Source organism: Chiloscyllium punctatum, chromosome 7 (genome assembly GCF_047496795.1).
Source record: "Chiloscyllium punctatum isolate Juve2018m chromosome 7, sChiPun1.3, whole genome shotgun sequence".
NCBI classification, from domain to species: domain Eukaryota; kingdom Metazoa; phylum Chordata; class Chondrichthyes; order Orectolobiformes; family Hemiscylliidae; genus Chiloscyllium; species Chiloscyllium punctatum.
This window is the reverse complement of record NC_092745.1, coordinates 94,495,471-94,516,045: the sequence shown is the minus strand read 5'-3', so window position 1 is coordinate 94,516,045 and position 20,575 is coordinate 94,495,471. Positions and strand designations below refer to the sequence as shown.

Here is a 20,575-nt window from a genome sequence, read left to right as displayed (position 1 = left end):
TTACATATTGAAGTGAGACTATGCAAAGTCATGATTCATTAAAATACTAAAGTCTGTGTAGGCAGAATAATATAATATTAGGTTAATCAATAAATATACTGGATTGCATGACTATAACTAAATTAAACCAGTAGTGAAACATCAATCTCCCTATTAGTCATGCACAAGTTATGATTTTCTAAAATTCACTACATTCTACTAAAGTCTCACTAGACTGAAAATTAGCAAATTTAATAGTGCTTTCAAGAAAATTGGTCGAAATAGGAAGCGACATATCTGGTAGCCTGACATTTTTCATCAGGAAATGCTGTAATCTGTTCTGGTGGAATCTTAACAGTGCATGACCTTTAGTATGATCATGCAAAAGTCAATGTGATTTACAAGAATAAAATTGCATTTGAAAAATTCATTAGAGTTTTTAGAGGATGTAACTAACAGTAGACAAATAGGCCATTTACCCATTGAGCCTGCTCCCCCACTCAGTTGGCTGTGAAGATAAATGGAGCGTTTTGAAGTTAGTAGGCTATGACAACGAGTGCCATAGAAAGTGATGCTGGCATTTCAGAGTTATACAATCTATATTAATGACGAAAAGACCACTGATATTGTGTCCAAGTTTGTTGTTGATCTGAATCTGATCTGAAAATAAACTAGAAGGACCCAATGAGGTTGCAAAGCTGTAGGGGCAGTTTGAGTGAACAACAAGATGACAGATGGAGTATAATATATGAATGTAAGAGATTTTTCACTTCAGTAATCAGAATAGAAATGCAGAATATTTTTCAAAAGTTTGAAACTTTCAAATGGTGATGTTCAGAGAGATTTGGGTGTATTTGGACAAAGTGCACAAAAAATTAACACGTGGGTACAAAAAGCAATTAGAAAGGCAAACAACATATCCATGTTTATTTCAAAGAGATTGGAGTACACGAATAAGTAAAGTCGGGCAGCATCGAGGAGCAGGAGAATTGACATTCGGGCAAAAGCCCTTCATCAGGAATGATGCATAACAAAGGGCTTTTGCCCGAAACATCGATTCTCCTGCTCCTCGGATGCTGCCTGACCTGCTGTGCTTCCCCAGTACCACACTTTCAACTTCTGATCTCCAGCATCTGCAGTCCTCACTTTCTCCTACGAGAATAAGTAAGTTTTGTTACATCTATCTCAGACTTCTGTGAGCCCATACCTGGAAACTAGGTATACTTAGATTTCTATATTTAAGGAAGGATATATTCACCTTGGGCTGATGCAGCGAATGTTCATTACATTGGTCGACATGATGAGAAAGTAATTCAATGAGGAGAGGCTGAGCAACTTAGGACACAGTCTCAGAATAAGGGTTGATTATTTCAGACTGAGATGAGAAATTTCTGAACACAGCAAGTTGTGAATCTTTAGAATTCTCTTCCTGAGAGTTTGGCTGGTTCAATGTTATGTATGTTCAAGATTGGACAGGTTTTCATCTTTCATACTTGAGCTATAAAGGAAGCAAGTTGGAAAGTAGAATTGAAGCCAAGGGTTAACCATGATGGGACTGAATAATCGAGCTCTCATTCTGATTTCCTTATTGTGGTTTGAGTAATAATTTTACATATATAGAGTAATGAAATACTGAATAATACTTAGTGTTGTGAGCATTTACCGCGCACAACAGGCTGAGAAACTCATCCCTAAATGCCTAAAAGGTTGTATGAAACTGAACAAAAATCACAGTCCTCCTTAATTTCCTGTTATGTTAATCACAGAGATTTAGGTTCTAATTTTCTTCAGTGAAATATTTAGATGTTTGTGCTCATTTGCTTTACCTTAGCAAGAGGTAACAACAATGGATAATTAATATGGAATGATCAACTAGGTTTTAGTGATAAGCATAAAGTAATTTTGAAAATTGTACAACCATTTACCATGCCCTGCTGTTGAAATAATACTTGATTAACATAGTTCCGTCATTTATAGAGTGGGCTGGGACGAAGCCAGCTGGTGTTCTGTGCTCCAGCAAAGCATTAGTTAACGATCCTATTTGTAATAGTGGACAATTTTATGCTATTTCAGAGCAATTTCTGTAACACTTTAAACTGGTTTAATTGCTTATTTCAAGAAGTCAATTCTAGATGTGGATCAATGAAAATCTCCACTTTGACACATAATACTGGATAAAATGGATGAAGTAATTAGTGAACTAGCCCAAAGAAGAATATTATTTTTTGATATTTAGGCTGTTGGAAGTAGCCTTATTGAATGACTGCTTTTCTGTACTCTATTTACTTAGACCACCATACTGGTTCTCCCTTAGCCAGCCCGATGTCACCACGTTCTTTATCGTCCAATCCATCCTCACGGGATTCCTCTCCAAGCCGTGATTTTTATCCTGCTGTGAGCAATCTGAAGCCTCCGATCGTTATCCACAGAGCTGGAAAAAAATATGGTTTTACCCTTCGAGCTATTAGAGTGTATATGGGAGAGAGTGATGTCTTTACAGTTCACCATATGGTCTGGGTAAGCAGATTTACTTTGTTTCTCAGCTAATAATAATGGCTTTTTTTAAAAGAAATTGGAACTGCTTTCATCACTGAACTGTTGGCTTCTTTTGTATTGCAGCATGTCGAGGGAGATGGACCTGCTCATGAAGCTGGCCTGCAAGCAGGGGACCTGATAACTCATGTGAATGGGGAGCCTGTTCATGGCCTGGTTCACACAGAAGTGGTGGAACTCATATTAAAGGTAGTATTCATTTCCTTCTGTCGAAAATGCCTGATATAAAAGTCAATAGACTGTGTTTCATTTGCGACTCTGGTCTGTGTGAACAGCATCGTTCATGCAAGTGACCTATTCTTTATACTGTGTTTGCTGTAGGGGGTGCCCTCACAACTTATGTGATTGCACCATATTGTTAATGCAATGACTCATTAAACACTACAACTATTCACTCTCAAGCAACATCACTGCTGAAGGCATTGAGACCACTGACTGTTTTAAATCCCTAAGCATATGGGTAATATTAAAAGTGTAAGACTTAGAAAGTTTAGCTCCAGGAGTACAGAACCAGCAAACAAAACGGCGAGCAGAGTGGCAAAAGGAGTGGAGAACAGGATGGGAAGACAGATACCGCAATAACGGTTGCATCACTTCCGGTTCCAACTTCCATTTGTAGTATGGGCAGAAAGATATGGTTTCAAGAGCAATGACCTCCTGTTTCAGTGCATTGACAGGAGATGTAGTGATTTTCTTGTTGTTGGATTCTCAGGCTTATTTTGTTAATTCTGATGCCTGTGAAGAATACTAAACCAACTTACCTCTGCTTAGTTTCTAAGTTTGGAAATATCTTCATCTGATAGCCAAACCCGGTTAGCAGGTAGGGTACTAAATCAGACACTGTGGTATAGGCGCCTAAAACTGCAGCCTTTCCACAGCTGGATTAGATCTCCAAACAAGTAGTTTGCTTGTATGAAAAATACGATTGTTATTTATAAAAGCTTTACATTAAGCTTTAAACTGTATCCATTACAATTTAAAATCTGTCCAGGTAAAATGTTGCTATTTTCTTTGTTTAAAATTGGAAAAGTCAAAATGTGTTTAAAATTTTATAAATCCAGTGGGAAGCAAAGGCAGATCCCAGTACATGAATGTAAAATCAAGGCTAAAGCATTTGTAGCTTCCTTCAGGCACAAATACTGAACAGATGGCCCATCTCTACCTCCATAGGCCCCTCATTCAAAGTTGGCAATTAGAATCTCTTCACATAATGTCAAGAAACAGCTGAGTCCACTGGATAATGCTAAGGCTATGGGTCTTGACAACATACCTGATGTAATTTTAGGCAGTGGTGCTTCAGAATTGGACATCAAACTAGCCAAGTTGTTCCAGTACAGCAGCACTACTACAGGAATGGGAAAACTGCTCAAGTATGGCAAATACAGGGCAAAAGTAGGGCAAATATACTCCAGCCAATGACTGTTTCATTATTCTACTCTTCATTAACAGCAAAGTCATGTTGGAATGACATTGGCAGTGCTATCAGTGGCACTTACTCACCACCAGTGAGCTGGTCACTTTGGGTTCTGCCAGGGCCACTTAGTCCTAGACCTTTTTATTATGCTTGTCCCAACATGGACGAAAGAAAACCTGAACTCCATCAGTGTGGTGTGACTGACTGTCATTGACACCAAGGTAACATTTGACTGATTGTGGCACCAAGGAATCCTAGCAAAATTGATATCAGTGGGAATTGAAGTAAAGCTTTCCGCTGGCTAGAGTCATACTTCGAACAATGGCTTGTGGTTAGTTTGTGAAGGCTAATCATTTTATCCTTTTATCCAGTTCCTCATGGCCCTGTCCTCAGTGCACCCTTCATGTGTGGCTTCATGAATGATGTTCCCTCCATCACAAAGTTAGAAACGGGAATGTTTTCTGATGTTTGCATAGTATTCAGTTCCGTTTACTGCTCCTATAGTGCCGAAGTTTCCATCACCACATGCAGCAAGATCTAGCTACCATTTTGCCTGCACTGACGACTGGCACACAGGGCCAGGTAATGACAATTCCCAACAGGAGTAAATCTAACTATTTTTCCTTCATACCCAGTGGCATTATTAACACTGAATTCCCTCAGCACCAATATTCCTAAAGTCCCTCAGACCTGTCCATCTTCTGAAAGGTACAAGCTGGGGTTCAGTGGAATACTTTCTGCTCACCTAGATGATTACTGTTCCAATCCTCAAAAATCTTGACAATATACAGGACAATGCATCGGCTGGATCATTCATTTCTGGCATCACCAGCACACACTGACAGTAGTGTGGACCATCTATAAGATGCACCATATATCGGATTAGTGGTGCTGGAAGAGCACAGCAGTTCAGGCAGCATCCAACGAGCAGCGAAATCGCTGCTCGTTGGATGCTGCCTGAACTGCTGTGCTCTTCCAGCACCACTAATCCAGTATTTGGTTTTCAGCATCTGCAGTCATTGTTTTTACCTTGCACCATATATCGTCAGGCCTTCTTCCTTAACCAAACCCTCAACCTAACCAGGGTGGCAGATTCATCAGATCACCATTGCAAGCTCTAAATGTCCTCACTTGGAACTAAATTTTCATTCCTTCACTGTTACTCAATCAGAGGCCAGGAATCCCTTCTTAATAACATTGTGAGTGTGCCTACATCAATTGGACTACAGTGATTCAAGAAGACAGTTTACCATTGCCACCACAATGGTACACAAATAGAAATAATCTATTATTAGACCCATACTTACAAGATGACCAAGACTGGGAACTAAATATTCCATGGAATGCAACATATTCAAAGGACAGACAAAATGGAAAAGGAGGAGTAAACCTGACAGTATGGGCTAACTCCTGGACAGACGTGAGAAATCATCTTGGCTCGGAAGGTTAGGAAGTAGAATGGATATGGGTAGTAGTCAGGATTAATTTGGGGGTGAAAATGTTGATGGAACTATTTTGGGGCCCCTAAAAGTGGTTACAGAGTATTAAACAAAAAGTAACTTGGTGTTACAGAACTTGAGTATTGCTGAAAATAAAGTGGATGTGCTGCCAAAGCTTTTTATCTGGCATTCAATAAAATTGACACAAGAATCCAAAATCTCAAGGGCAACACTGCTTCGCCAAGGGTGCGAATTAGTCAGCATGTTGACTGTGGTCATGATATTGTTGTGGCGAATGCACCCAGGGACATTTACCTCAAAACGTTTATTTTTAAAACCTCAAAAGAGACTAGTTGTTTGCCTCTGATTGATTGGCCCTGATGTGCCATGGGAAATTGCAATTTCAATGAACTGCCTTATCCTTGATGGTGTTGTTAAAGCTGTACTCATCTGGGCTAATAGAGATAGTCACATCACACTTAGACTTGTGCCATATTGTAAGTGATGAAGAATCAGGAAATCCATTGCACACCACAGAATTTTCTGTCGTGTTCTTGTGGTCACTGCATTGATATGGCTGGTTGCAGTTAAGTTTCTTGTCAATGGTGACCGTCAAATGTTAATGATGAGGATTTTTATCAAAATGGTGCATGAAGTTACCTGAATATTTGAAGCAAATAATTTTTTTTTAACAATTAACATATATTCATAGAGTGGAAATAAGGTTTCAATATCGACAACTCCTTTTGAGAATACTTCAATCAAAATTGGGCCAGCTCGGAGATCTAACTACAAGTCAAAGATGGCAAGGAGGAATAAGAAGGCTAAAACTAAAGATGGCCAGGAGAGGTACTTTTGAGCAGAAATTATCACTAACACCAGTTTTTCCCATTTAATTTTCCAGTTTTAGGACTTATTACTGTTGAAATGAGCCAATGGGCTTTAAAACTTTACAGTAATGAGTTGTTTAAGAATTATTGATGAGTAACTAGGCTTTTTCTTTTGTTCAAGAGCCATTTTCCTTTTTTTTTAAGGACCTAGCAAACATAATTATTGAATTTTGAATGAGAATAATTATTGTCTATTCACTTTGCATTTTCCTGCTGCTCAGAATCAGTAAGCATCTGAGCAGGCTGCCACTGTAATGAAGCCACAACTCCTGCCTTTGCTGTGATAATTCCTATGTGGCAGCTTAGCAGTGTCAGTTTGAAGTAAGACAGCTACCTGATGGAGCAGCAGTACACAGAAAGCTAGTGCTTCTAAATAAACCTGTTGGACTATAGCCTGATGTTGTGTGATTTTAACTTTGTCCACCCCAGTCCAACACTGTCTCCTCCACATCAATTTGAAGTAGGATAATGTAGTGTTACACTTAGTTTAAAAAATGCAACGTAAAACATGACTGTCTATTTTAATTTTTGCCTCTAAATTTGGTCACAAGACCTTTCTGTTACCATTACAATTGATGAAACTGGAAAAAAAAATTGCAATGCATTAAAGTCAGCAAATCTTACATCGAGTTTTCTAGTATTTGTAGAATCTGATGGTGCTATCCTGCTTAATTACAATTACTGATATCACTGCAAGTTGTCCCTTCTTCTGTGTGTATGATTTGGTCTCCCTGGTCTCCTTTTCGTAACCAGTTCAGAGTGTTACATTATAGAAAGCTGAGTTGCAATTGCACACTGACACTGATGTCTTGACATTGCTTAATACCTAAAGTGACAGGCGGTATAAATTTTTCTGAATCCATTTTGCGCTTTGCGTTATTGGTAGAAACATAATTTACACTTTCCTTTTTTAAGCATGTCAGGCTTTTAATTCAATTGTGTTCAATTTATTACTTCTACTTTTTAATTTGCAGTAAGAAAAGAAGCTCACTCTTCAGAAAGGTTACAAAACAAGCAACGTTGCTACATACAAGTCGGAGTTTGTCCTCCCTGAATCGATCTCTTTCATCTGGAGAAAGTGTGCCAGGTTCACCAACCCACAACCTTTCCCCTCGCTCACCAACCCAGAGTTATAGGTCGACGCCAGATTCTGTACACTCAGGTAGACATCATTTCTACAGTAAAGTAATAGTCTAATTTATATTGTGGAAGTACTGAAGACACTGTCATTAATTACAGGGAAATTTTCTAGGACGTTTCAGAAGGAATTGTTTTTAGAACTCAAATATTATTTTCACTGCTTGTTTTTAAAATTCTAGAACTTCACCAGTCAATCTTTGTTGATTTTGTTTCTTTGTTGATTTGTGTGTCACAGGTTAGACTGTCATTTACAGACCATCCCTAAATGTTCCAGAGAAGGTGGTGGTCAGCTGCTTTCTTGAATTGCTGCAGCGCTTGGGGTATAGGGGAATTCACAGTGTGTTAAGAAGGGAGTTCCAGAATTAGGAAATAGGTTACTTTCAGGACACAGCGTGTTAGTGCTATACAGTGTGCCATGCTGCTGTGATGTGTATTACTGATCTGTTGTCTTTCCTTCAGTACTTCTCACTTTCATCTCTTGATTTTAAATCATAAAATCTACAGTGACAGAATAATCATTTTGAAAATAGGTGACAGTATAAACAGTTCTCAAGATCAAGGAGGCAAATGATAACCTAGTCAATAAGATAAACCCTCTGTCTATATTTTCTACACTTAAACTAAATATTTATAAAACTTGGATATCAAAAGAAAAATACATGAATGATGATGGTGAGATTATCCAAATCCAAGTTATGATACTTAGTGGTGGATGTCCAATAGTCATAAGTTACTGTTGAAGCATTCCAGCATAAGTGCAATTTTATGAGAGTGATAATTATTTAATTACTTCAAAACAAACTTTGTTGGATTGAAAATTTGAATCTAGAAAATGGAGTCTCATTACTTCAGATCTAAAATATTGTCAAATTTTAAACTTTTTTTTCCCATCTATTTTAACTCTACCTTAATCTCATGATTATCTTACTCTGTTTTGCTTTGTGTCAGTGATTTAGTGTTGGATTGAATATTCTCATCTACATTTCCAGGTCTGGACTCTAGATATTGATGTGGATTTTGTAATTGTGATAAGGGCATAAATATCAGCATTCACTATCATTGCTCTGTGAAATTATTGTTCTGGTGTCTTAAATGCAGCAAGCTAGATGCTGTTGATGATTCTTTAATCTTCTACATCATCCATTATTGAAGTTTTCAGCAATGATATTAAGACAGGAAATCAATTTAGTGGCATGATTTTGGAATAACTTACCACTTTCATTTTAAAAACACTAGAAAACTTCAACTTCTGTAAGGAGGTACAAAAATCTGAAAGCCATTCATTCATATTTAAGGGAGATGATTTTTTAATTTGTGGAAATTTCCTTAAAAACTATTTCATGTTTGGTGTTGTCCAGTAACAGGATGCTGCTGTCAAGCCAAAATGAAATTCTGCATCCTACACAAATAAGTAACATGGTGTCTGAGTTTCAATGCTGGTGTGAATCCAAATACATAGGCTGTACGTTTCACAACAAACAACGAACAGTACCTAACAACGTATAACTTTTGACTATCCGCCGGAAGCAGCATTTCGATTGGGCTGAATCTTGCAAAACTCAGCATGTCTTTCCCTATAGCACTTGATTCACTGACCGATTTAAAAAGAAAAGTCTGTCTCAGCTTTGAATATACTTAACAACCCAGTCTCAACAGCCTTCTGGTGAAGAATTCCTTAGATTCACTACCCTCTGAGGGAAGAAATTACTCCTCATCTCTGTCTTAAATCTGTGACCCCTTATTCTAAGATTATGCCCTCTAGTCTAAGACTCTCCCACAATGAAAAACTAACTTTATAGATCTATCCTGTCAAGTCCCCTAAGAATCTTGTATGTTCCATTAAGTTTGACTTCTACATCCCAATGAGTATATGCTCAAACTCTTTTTGTAAGACTGTCTCTCCGTACCAGTGTCAACCTCGTGAGCCCACCCTGAACTGCCTCCAATGCCAGTATACCCTTTCTTAGATAAGGAGCTAAAAATTTGTTTGTTGTATTCCAACTTTGGTTTTACTCGTACCTTGTCATAGAGTTGTACTGTAGACCCTTCAATCTAAATCGTCCATGCTAACCAGATACCTTAAATTAATCTAGTCCCACCTGCAAGCACCTGGCACATATCCCTCCAAACCCTTCCTATTCATATACCCATCCAGATGCCTTTTAAATGTTACAATTATACTAGCCTCCCACCACTTCTGCTAGCAGCTCATTCCATACACACACCATCCTTTGCATGAAAAAGTTGCCTCTTAGGTCTCTTTTAAATCTTTCCCTCTCACCTTAAACCTATGTCCTCTAGTTTTGGATTTCCCCACCTCACAGAAACGACCTTGTCTATTTATCCTATCCATGTCCCTCATTTTATAAACCTCTATAAGATCACCCTTCAACCTGTTGCTCCAGGGAAAATAGCCTCAGCCTATTCAGCCTCTCCCTATAGCTCGAACCCTCCAACGCTGACAACATCCTTGTAAATCTTTTCTGAATCCTTTCAAGTTCCACAACATCCTTCCTATAGCAGGGAGACCAGAATTGCGCGCAGTATTCCAAAAGTGGCCTGAAGAGCCACAACATGTCCTTTCAATTCCTATACTCAATGCACCGACTAATAAAGGTAAGCATACCAAATGCCTTCTTCACTATCCTTTCTATCTGTAACTCCATTCTCAAGGAACTGTGAACTTGCACTCGAAGATCTCTTTGTTCGGCAACACTCCCCAGGGCCTTACCATTAAGTGTATAAGTCCTGCCCTGATTTGCCTTTCCAAAATGCAGCTTCTCACATTTCTCTAAATTAAACTCCATCTGCCACTCCTCGGCCCATTGGCCCATCCGGAAAAGATCCCATTGTAATCTGAGGTAACCTTCTTTGCCGTTCACTACACCTCCAATTTTGGTGTCATCTGCAAGCTTACTAACCATACCTCCTATATTCACATCCAAATCGTTTAAATAAAAGACAAATAGCAGTGGACCCAAGACTGATCCTTGTGGCACACTGCTGATCACAGACCTCCAGTCAGATAAGTGACCCTCCTCCACCACCCTCTGTCTTTTACCTTCGAGTCAGTTCTATATCCAAATTGCTAGTTCTCCTTGTATTCTATGTGATCTAACCTTGCTAACCGGTCTCCCATGAGGAACCTTGTCAAACGTCTTACTGAAGTCCATATAGATCACATCTACCGCTCTGCCCTCATCAATCTTCTTTGATACTTCTTCAGAAAAGCTCAATCAAGTTAGTGAGACATGACTCCCCATGCAGAAAACCATGTTGACTATACTTAATTAGTCCTGGCCTTTCCAAATACATGTAAATCCTGTCCTTCAAGATTCCCTCCAACAACTTTCCCATCACCAATGTGTATAGTTTTAGACAACATTGCCTCGAAATAAAGGCAACATTCCATTTGTTTTCCCTATTACCCGCTGAACATGGATGCTAGCTTTCTGTGAGTCACGCACAAGGACTGCCAAATCTGTTTCTTTCCTCTTCCTGTCAAGTTTCAATGTTTGATTTCTTATGTTCCATTCCTGACAAGGGCAAGATGAAAAAGCTTTAACTTTGAGTCTCTATTTAACAATGTTTAAGTTTGGTGCTACCAACCACTTAACTGTCAGCATAGCTTGGTACTACTGAGAAAGAATGTTTTAAGATTTTGGTGCATACGTTAATTTTTTTTTAGATTAGATTCCCTACAGTTTGGAAACAGGCCCTTCGACCCCAACCAGTCCACACCAACCCTCCGAAGAGTAATCCCCCCAGACCCATTTCCCTAACACTGTGGGCACTTTAGCATGGCCAATTCACCTGGCCTGCAAATCTTTGGACGGTGGGAGGAAACCGGAGCACCCGGAAGAAACCCTCGCAAACATGGGGCGAATGTGCAAACTCCACACAGACAGTTGCCGAGGCTGGAATTGAACCTGGGACCCTGGTGCTGTGAGGCAGTAGTGCTAACCACTGTGCCACCGTGCTGCTCCTAAATATAAGATCTGAATCAGTTGAAATTATAGGCTCTCTCAAATTCAGTCGATCTAAAAGTTACAAGGCACATTCCAAGTAAAAAAGATGTCTTCACAAAATTTATCAAATTTATCACACCAAGGACAAACAAAATAAAATTGAATGAAGCAACAGTTTTCCAGTCGATCTGCTTCAGGATGCAAGCTTGAGCCATGGATTGACTGGGCACAGGTCTCTTGTTCTGTTGTGTTGCCTACTTGTTACCAAAGCACTCAAACCTGGACCTTATTAACCTTTGCTGGTAGTACTCCTGGGCATGATCAAAGGCATCCTGAAGTTGAATTGACTTAATAGGGAATGAACAGGTCATAGTCACTCTTGGATTGGTTCGGTAGTATATGCCCAATTTCTGATGTATTTCTTTAAAATAATTATCATTTTACTGACATCACCTGACTGTCTCCTGATTCATTTTTTAACAAGCCATTTTGTAAGATCACCTCTTTTGTAATCGTTCCAACTGGAAAGATCTTTACCGAGTGAAGGTGACATGAGTGAGCAATTTATGTATCTGCTTAAACATTCAGTGGTGACACTGTATACTCTAGCTATCATTCTAAATGATATTCTAAAAAAAAATACAAAACTCAGTACAGAACCTAATTCAAAGTAATAAAATCATATACATACATACACATATACTCATAGATCTGTTTACACACTTTGTTACCAAACTAAATCATTTTAAAATATAGCTTTGTTTTTGAAGAAAAGCATTTTACTTCATAGCCTTTCACATGCGAGAATGCTAAGTTTAATTATCCTGACCCATAAAATAACAAGGAGAATGTGAGGACTGCAGATGCTGGAGGTCAGAGTCGATGCTGGAAAGGCACAGCAGGTCAGGAGCAGGAGAATAAACGTTTCGGGCATGAGCCCTTAATCAGCCCTTCATCATGATTCCTGATGAGGGGCTTATGCCTGAAACATCAATCCTTCTGCTCTTCAGATGCTGCCTGACCTGCTGTGCTTTTCCAGCACCACACTCTTCACCCATAAAATAACAAGAAATTCTTAATTCCTACTTATGACTTTGCTTTCTCCCTACAGGAAATGTTTACAACTAACCACAATAATACAGGATATAATTTAATTCTTTACTTGATAATGAAGATAAAATTGTTCATTATTGTACAATAACTTAACCTTACGTATGTTCCTTGTTCAATTCGCACTGTACATTTGTGTACAATCTAGCTTGACATAACAATGATGGGCTGCTATGTTACTGGAGTTGTCATTTTTCTCATGATATCTTAAACTAGGGCCCTGTCTGGTAGATCCAATAGAGATAAATGCCCAAACGGTATTATTGAAAAACATTAGCAATTTTTACTTTTGGCTCCCTCAAGCAATGTCATGAAAAATAGACTCCTTAATTATTCATTCATTTCTTGTTTGTTATTTTCAAATCATCAGCTGTATTTGCATGCCTATCAGCAGTGGCTGAATTTAAAATGTTTTTAGATATAGAATATAGTACTTGTGGCCATCCTGATGAATACAGGAAGGGTCACTGGATTTGAAACATTGACTCTGCTTTCTTTCCATAGAAGCTGCCAGACCTGTTGACTTTCTCCAGCAATTTTAGTTTTTGTTTTAGATGTCCACATCCACAGTTCTTAGTTTTAGATTATGTTATGACACAGCTGTTAATTAAACCAAACACCCAGAAAAAGCTCACCTCACCTCGTAGTCTGTTAAAATTTGAGTGACAGAGAACTCCCAAATTCCACTATTTAAAGAAAAACTATCAATTTATTATTTAACTCTAAAAGTGAACATTAAACAACAGCTATTCACAACTCTAAACCCCCTTTCTCTTAACTGTTTATTATCTGCCTCCAACTCTATAACATTATACTGTTCCAATAAAAGCACTTGTTAAAATTACATCAACTTAATTTGAAAACCATACAGTGGCTTTCGTCTGTGGTTTCTGTCTTCTTCCAGCTAAAGATCTCTCTGGGTTGTCGTCTTTCTTTTTACTATGGAGATGTTTCATATGAAAAGGTCCCTTTGATAGAGAGTGTTTCAAATGGCAGTTGCTCTCTCGATGGCAGTTACTTTGTCTGACGTTCAAACTGCCTGCCTTTTTTGTACCCCAACATCAAATCATCTCATTGATTCGATGTTGGCAAAGCAATAAATTCAAACTCAATTGGGTTTTAGTATCCCAGGACGTAATTTAAACTGGTTAAATTTGAATTGTTGTCAGAACAGCAGCCAACTCAGGAAATCATTTCACCACCAAATGTTACATATTTTCAATTTTCCAGTATAGCTGGCTAGTCATCACAGGTGCTTGTCAGCGCTCAGTTCAGAACATCATTCACTCTCTCTTAAAGGTACAAGACTCATCTTCAACTTCATAACAATTAAGATAGAATAAATGCTTTCATCATTCTTATTTTCATGTTGTTTGAGTTGCTAAAACTAGGCTAAAATCAGTTAAGACAAACAAACTCAATTATATAATACATGGTTCACAAGTTTTAAACTTTCAAATGAGCTGAATTGTTCTGCATTTGTAGTTTTAAGTAAGTCATTATTGTGGTATTTCATGGGCCCATGTAGCTTGAAGTTGTGTTGAGATTTTTATTAAGTCATTATTTGGTAGTTGTTGAACTATACCAGAGAACACAAATCCCAAGGTTACCTCATGTCACTGAAACTAGCAAATTCTGTGCTGTTTGCTGAGAAAAGAATGTGCTCTAAAATCAAACTTGTTCAATTTTCATTTCATCTAAATTGCATTAAAATAAAGCATAGAGTTGTGGCTAGACAGTTATGAGTGTGTTGATAGAAATTATGTAAGAATACATTTACTGGATCACTTACTTGTCCCTCGTTAGTAATTAGGTGATGATAAGGTATGAATAACAAGGACAGAATTATCCAAACAGCAATTTTTAATTCCTTCTATGCCTATGATTGGAAATGGTAAAGAAAGTATTTCTGATCCCTCCTTGTAATAGAGAAAAATGTGATGACTAAATCCCCATAAGCTTTTATGTTGTGTCCTTCAGATATTTCTTGTGCAAAATTATGTATTGGAGGTGAATAACTAGATTTGCAGGCTTTATTTGTCATTGCATGGTTGTGTTTAGCTGTTTTCATCTCATGAATGTCAGTTGGGTATGATTTTTAAGTTACTCTCTTTTTATTGAATAATAATCCCATGTTTTGATCTCTCTCGTTCTAGTTGGTGGTAATTCTTCACAGAGCAGTTCTCCGAGTTCCAGCGTGCCCAATTCTCCTGCCAGTTCTGGTCAGATCCGTCCGAGCTCCCTCCAAGGATTAGCTCCCAAACTTCAGCGACAGTATAGGTCACCCAGACGCAAGTCTGCAGGGAATATCCCCCTTTCTCCTCTAGCTCGCACACCATCACCCACTCCGCAGCCAACATCTCCTCAGCGCTCCCCATCTCCACTGCCTTCACATTCTTTGGGCAGTTCAAATGCAGCACAATCATTTCCAGTTAAATTACACTCTTCCCCACCACTGGTCCGGCAAATCTCCAGGCCAAAGAGTGCAGAACCTCCAAGATCACCTTTATTGAAGAGGGTGCAGTCAGCTGAAAAATTGGCTGCCACTCTGTCATCTGAAAAGAAGTTGTCATCTTCCCGAAAGCACAGCCTGGATATTTCACACTCAGAATTTAAGAAAGAAATGCTGCAGAGAGACCCCAGTCTGCAGAGTTTACAAGAATCTGCTAATGAGACACAAGGCAACAAACGTGGCCCTGCAGAAAAGGGGACACTAAAGCAACCTGCTGCCCGAAAAATTGGCAGACAAGAATCATCAGAAGGAATGAGTAAGGGCAAATTGAATGACAAACTGGTAGCAATAAGACATGACAGAGCAGAAAGAAGAGAAGCTTTACAAAAGCAAGATGCCATTCATGAGGTAGAGATCTCTGAGGATGAAAGTGATGAAGGTTCAGAAGATAGCCAGGAAGGGAGAAAGTTGCATCGGTCTTCTGCTCAAACTGATGTTTCAAATTTACTTGAAACTTGTTGTAATTCATGTAAAGCAGAAAGTAGAGATTCTTCAGAGGATGATCTCAGCTCTATGTTCTTACCTGAGTCTAAAGAAATGAGCAGTTCAGCTGCACAGAAAATAGCAGAACAATATCAGTCAGAAGAACTTTCAATTAACACTGTACAAGGGAAAAAGGCTGTACTGGAGCATGATGTCTTGGGCATAGAAAAGAGTGGCCAGAATAAAACAGGTTCCAGAGACTTGAATACTATTGAAGTAAAAAAGCCTCTAATGGATTGTGTTACCACAAAGGTTAATGATTCACCCAAAACGCACTCAATGCAAAAAGCCCCAGAGGAACCGTCAAACCAAGAACTCAGGAAGTCAGCATTCAAAATACATCAAGACATTCAAATGAATTTATTGGAAGCTGGTATTGATAGCAGTAGCACTCCTCTTAATCAGATGGTGCATAGAAAACCTACAGAGGATGAACATCGCAAACTACCAGAAGTAGCTGATCAACATCTGCTTTTCACATCAATGTCTCCTCATACCTCAGAGCATCCCCAGATAATTGAAGATCCTAAAAAGGATGTCACACGAACTGTTTGCAAGCCAAATGATGAGGTCAAAGGCCAAATTGTGAATAAGCAAAAAGATTCGTTTGGAATTGGTGCAAAGTCTTTTCATTCAAATAATGCCAAGTATCTTAAACATTCCACTGCAGGGGAAATGGAAGGAAGATTAAACCAAAGTGAGCAAATATTAAAGGAAAGTGAAGGGCCTGACACCAAAACTCAACCTGCAGTAAATACGGAAAATACAGGTGGCACAAAATGCTCTCCAGCTAGCTTTGTTAAAACACCTTTCGTTTCCCATTTAGCAACTGTTGCCAAAAATGTATTGGGTCCAGTGAAGTTGGCTATCCCTGGAATAACAGAAACTGAAAGGAGGAAAGAAGTGGGTTCACATGATTTGGCAGCCAGGAATGATAAAGAAGGGCCACATTTGAACACATCTGAGCCTGCTACAGTGTCAAGTATCACAACACCCTTATCAAAGCCTGAAAGTTCAAAACTGCAATTCGAAGAGAAGGGCATAGTTGGTGGTTCACTGTTAAAGTCTGAGCCAGTCGTGGAAGCTTTATGTGAGCAAAAAGCAGTGCAAGATACTGCAAGAATTTCATCACCAAGAGAACAACAACAACTGAATGTGGAAAAGTGTGCGAGAGATCAATCCGGAAGTTGTCATGTAGAAAGTAAAGAATCAGTAGACTGTAAGTCAGAGCAGAACGTGCAGCTATCACACAAATTTGCATGTGATAATTTCAAAAAAACATAGTTGATAATTCCCAATTGTAGGGAAGTGGGTATCAGCATTTAACTATAAATACCTTTTTTTGGAGGTTACTTAGCTGCATGTTTGACTTTGTATCCATACACTATTGCAAAAAAATCAAATATGTATGAATAGTTTAGCATTTTCTTAACACTATATTCAGTTCTGAGGACAAGTCCTGTTCTGCCAATATGCTACTGTTTAATTTTTCTTTGGACGTGAGCTGACATTTCAAACAGGGTAGCTGGCATTATTTTTTTCCACTCTATTGCAAATACCAATTTGATTTTAAGTTGGACCAAGGGTTCTTTGGAAAATTGCAAATTGGTGGTAATTCCTGTGTACACTGTGATTTTTATGAGAAATGCCATAATGCACATTAATGAGTACATTTAGCTGACATATCATCTCTGTTTTCTACATTTTCAAATTTAAGTGACTCCCAACTGCAAAATGCCTATAATGTGCATTGACATCTGTGTACGTGCAACCCAGGTTTGCCAACAAAGCCTTGCTAGAGGCCTATACATTATTATTTACTAGATTCTTTGTTGTCATGGTGTTGCCTGAACTTTTAGCTCTGTAATGTAACTTGTCACTATGCAAGGTAATACATTCCTGCAGAGTATTTGACAGTGTACTGTATTTTGTCCTTCTTTTGTATAATGTATCAGAGAAATGTATCTTATTTATTGTAAATATATACACGACAGTCTTGGATGTCTTTCTGGGTTTGTGCCACGTAGATACTTTGTTGTCATGGAGAAATGTTGTGAATATGTAATGGAAGTACTTTCACAAAAAAGTGAGAAGCATTTAAAACAAAACCATTTTAGTACTTATTTAACCAATACGAAATGTTGCCATGAGCTGTTGCAGTAGGGTTTTTTGTGTTGCATTATTATGGCATGTTGGATTTAGTGTCATCCCTTTAAATATACAGAACATTTTTCACATTTCAAAACACATGTTGAATAATACCCTTTAGACCTAAGACTTTAATGGCAGTTTGCTTCACTTTTTTTTAAAAGCTCCCATTACAACAATATAACAACTTTGCAGTAGTTTTATGTAACTAGCTGTTAGTTTTCAGCTGATGTGAAAGTTTTAATTTGGTTTCCCCTTCTCTCTTTCCTCTGTTTCTCCCCTCCAATCCCCTCCCAACCAACCTCTGCCCTTAATCATGCTACCTTCACGATGTATTGCACTAATAGAACTCTGAGCTTCTGCTAGCCTAACAATTGTAGATTGCTTTGTTTCATTAGCAGCTACATTTTGCTAAATGTGTCAGATAGTTGAACTAAGTAAGTTAGACAGTTAACGGTTAATACTGACTGATTTTAATTGCTGTGTTTAAATTTTTTAAATAAAAAGACAAAAAGGAAAAACGAGCAGGTTCTAAGGACATTACAGTACTGTGGAGCTCATGCTTTTGTTCACAGTACATCTAATTGATTTCTTTCTGCTATAATGTTTTCACTCAAAGTTAATGAGGAAGAATACTTGAAATAAAGGGGGTGTGTTTACTGCCGTGAAAAGGAGTATGGCATTTTTTGTGTTGTCTTTCATATTTATCAATTTAGGATGAAGATTTGTTCTTGTTTTCTAAATGCCTCAACACCTCACAAGTCGAGTATTTTGCAACACACTAATGTTCATGATCCAGATGGCAATGTTTAAGGATGTGCACCTGCAATTATGACAGTCACAAAAAATGTACTTATAAATTACAGACTAATTGTATTTAATTTGTTCTTTGAGGAGGTTAAGCCATAATTCGCAAAATTTAAGAGCTGTGGTTAATTTCTAAATTGTGCATAAATGTGGTATGATTCAGTTTTTTTTATTAAAAGTCAATACTCCCATTTCACCACATTACTTGCACCAAAGATAGTAAAATTAATTTAAAATAAATTTCAATTAATTGAAATATGCTGTTCAATCTGTTACATGTTGACATAATGAGGGTCGGTTATATATCACCTCTGAGAAATGTCTGAGTGCCCTTTGTATACAAAGGGCATCAGTTAGCTCAGCTGGCTTTATGGCTAGTTTGTGATGCCCTTAGTATGGGTTAAATTCCCACAATGGCTGAGGGTATCAAGAAGTATTCTCCTTCTCAACTTCTCTCCTCGCTGTGGTGACACTCAGGTTAAACCACCATCATTCGTCTCGCTCTCTGATAAAAGGGGTGGTCTTATGGGACTATGACAACTGCATTTATGGAAAGGGCTTTCAGTCACAAGGCATATTTGTTCTTTCCATGCGTATCATTGGAAACATGTTGAGTTGTCATAAATAAAATCTCTGAGAAGAATAAATAATATGATCCTTTTTCTAAAACCTCCTAAAATAAACTTCTGAAATTTTATAGTAACTATCTAATATTGCAGCTTTCATTACTCAATCTTAACCAATTGAATGATATTATTGACATTCGTGTGGCCTTAGCATAATAGAGTTATATTTTTTGAAAATTGACTGTTGACTGATATGACATAAAATGTTTATACATGCCCTTGTTAACAAGTTACTTATCCAATTCCTTTTTGCTTGAGTTCAGGAAGATAAAACTATTAAAAGAATATTATCCATATAACTTTCTGTTCATTGAAAACAAGTTTAATTTTCTGCATTTTAGGTTATAACTTAGTGCGTAACTTCTGGAACCTCTTTAATTCCTCCATTTTTTTGTCGTTTTTTTGTGCACAATTCTCACAAGTTAACCTTCAATGTTCCCAATGACTTTGGCCCTGAGTTGTGTGAAAGTTAAATAGTTGCTTGCACACTTAATGTGGTTCTTTACACATTGAGTTCTATGTGGAAATTACAGCAGTGAAGTAATGTGACTATAAAGAGACACATCTCAGCAATTGGTCATTATCTGGGCCAGTTTCACTCCACTGGTTCAGACAAAATAGGCAGTAGAAGCTTACCAAATGTTCTGTAATGATAATGTGGTTGAATAGATGGTATGTGTTTCCAAATGGAGACAACAATTGTGCTGCATTAGGAAAACACATTTTACAAATATGGATTATGTAGTCTCTTAGTTTGAGGCGTCCTAGCCATGGTAATCAGTTTCTGTCTGTGTTGTAACAAATCAACCGAAACTGAAGTGGCTTTACTTCACGGTTTCTAAGAATCATTGCCAGGGACAGGGTTTTTCCTTTAAGGAGAAGATTATCCGAAGTATCCTTCAATTTCTAAGGAGAAATGTTTCTTGAAAATCATATGTTTTGGTGAATTCAAGTTTAATTGAAACTTAGGTGTTGCCTTTTTTGTTAACTTAATTTTTAATGAGTATCTCCTCCGCTGTGTTTGATTGCTTCTGGTTCTGAATAATACAAAAGTACATAGTCTCATAGTACCTTGGTCGCCAAAATGCATTTTGTATGCCTCATTGGGCATTACTTATTATCAGTAAGCCCCTTTTCTTACTGTTATCTCATGCACACACCCTGCCTGTAACCAAGCCAAGGAGAAAAACCCAACTGCAAGATAGTTATTTGTGTAACAAAATGGTTTCAATCAATATTCTAATGCTCACTGAGACTGAAAAAAGAAGGTACAAAGAATTTGAGGAATTCCTTCAGTAAAGGAAATATAGTCAATCTGTGTTGGTCTATTATAAAGACACAACTGAATCCAAGCTCTGTGTTAAGAATTCTGTTGGTACGTTTGTGCAACATTTGTTCTAATTCCAAGATGATAATAAATACCCAAAACCTCTGATTCTGTGGTATACACCTATCTAGCTTGATGTTATCCAGGTAGGAATTTACTTGTTTTCTATGATTTTTTTC

At 37.9% G+C, this 20,575-nt stretch overlaps 1 protein-coding gene across 1 annotated transcript in view; it reads left to right on the top strand.

The window, feature by feature from the left end:
• mast2 (microtubule associated serine/threonine kinase 2) overlaps positions 1-18,307 on the top strand; it is a 418,453-nt gene extending 400,146 nt beyond the window's left edge. The window contains 6 exon segments of the mRNA XM_072574356.1: positions 2,270-2,496; positions 2,599-2,721; positions 6,098-6,234; positions 7,250-7,437; positions 14,650-16,653; positions 16,656-18,307. Of these exon segments, the coding sequence (XP_072430457.1) occupies positions 2,270-2,496; positions 2,599-2,721; positions 6,098-6,234; positions 7,250-7,437; positions 14,650-16,653; positions 16,656-16,693 (2,717 nt within the window). The 3' untranslated portion in view covers positions 16,694-18,307.
• The last annotated feature ends 2,268 nt before the right edge of the window (positions 18,308-20,575 follow it).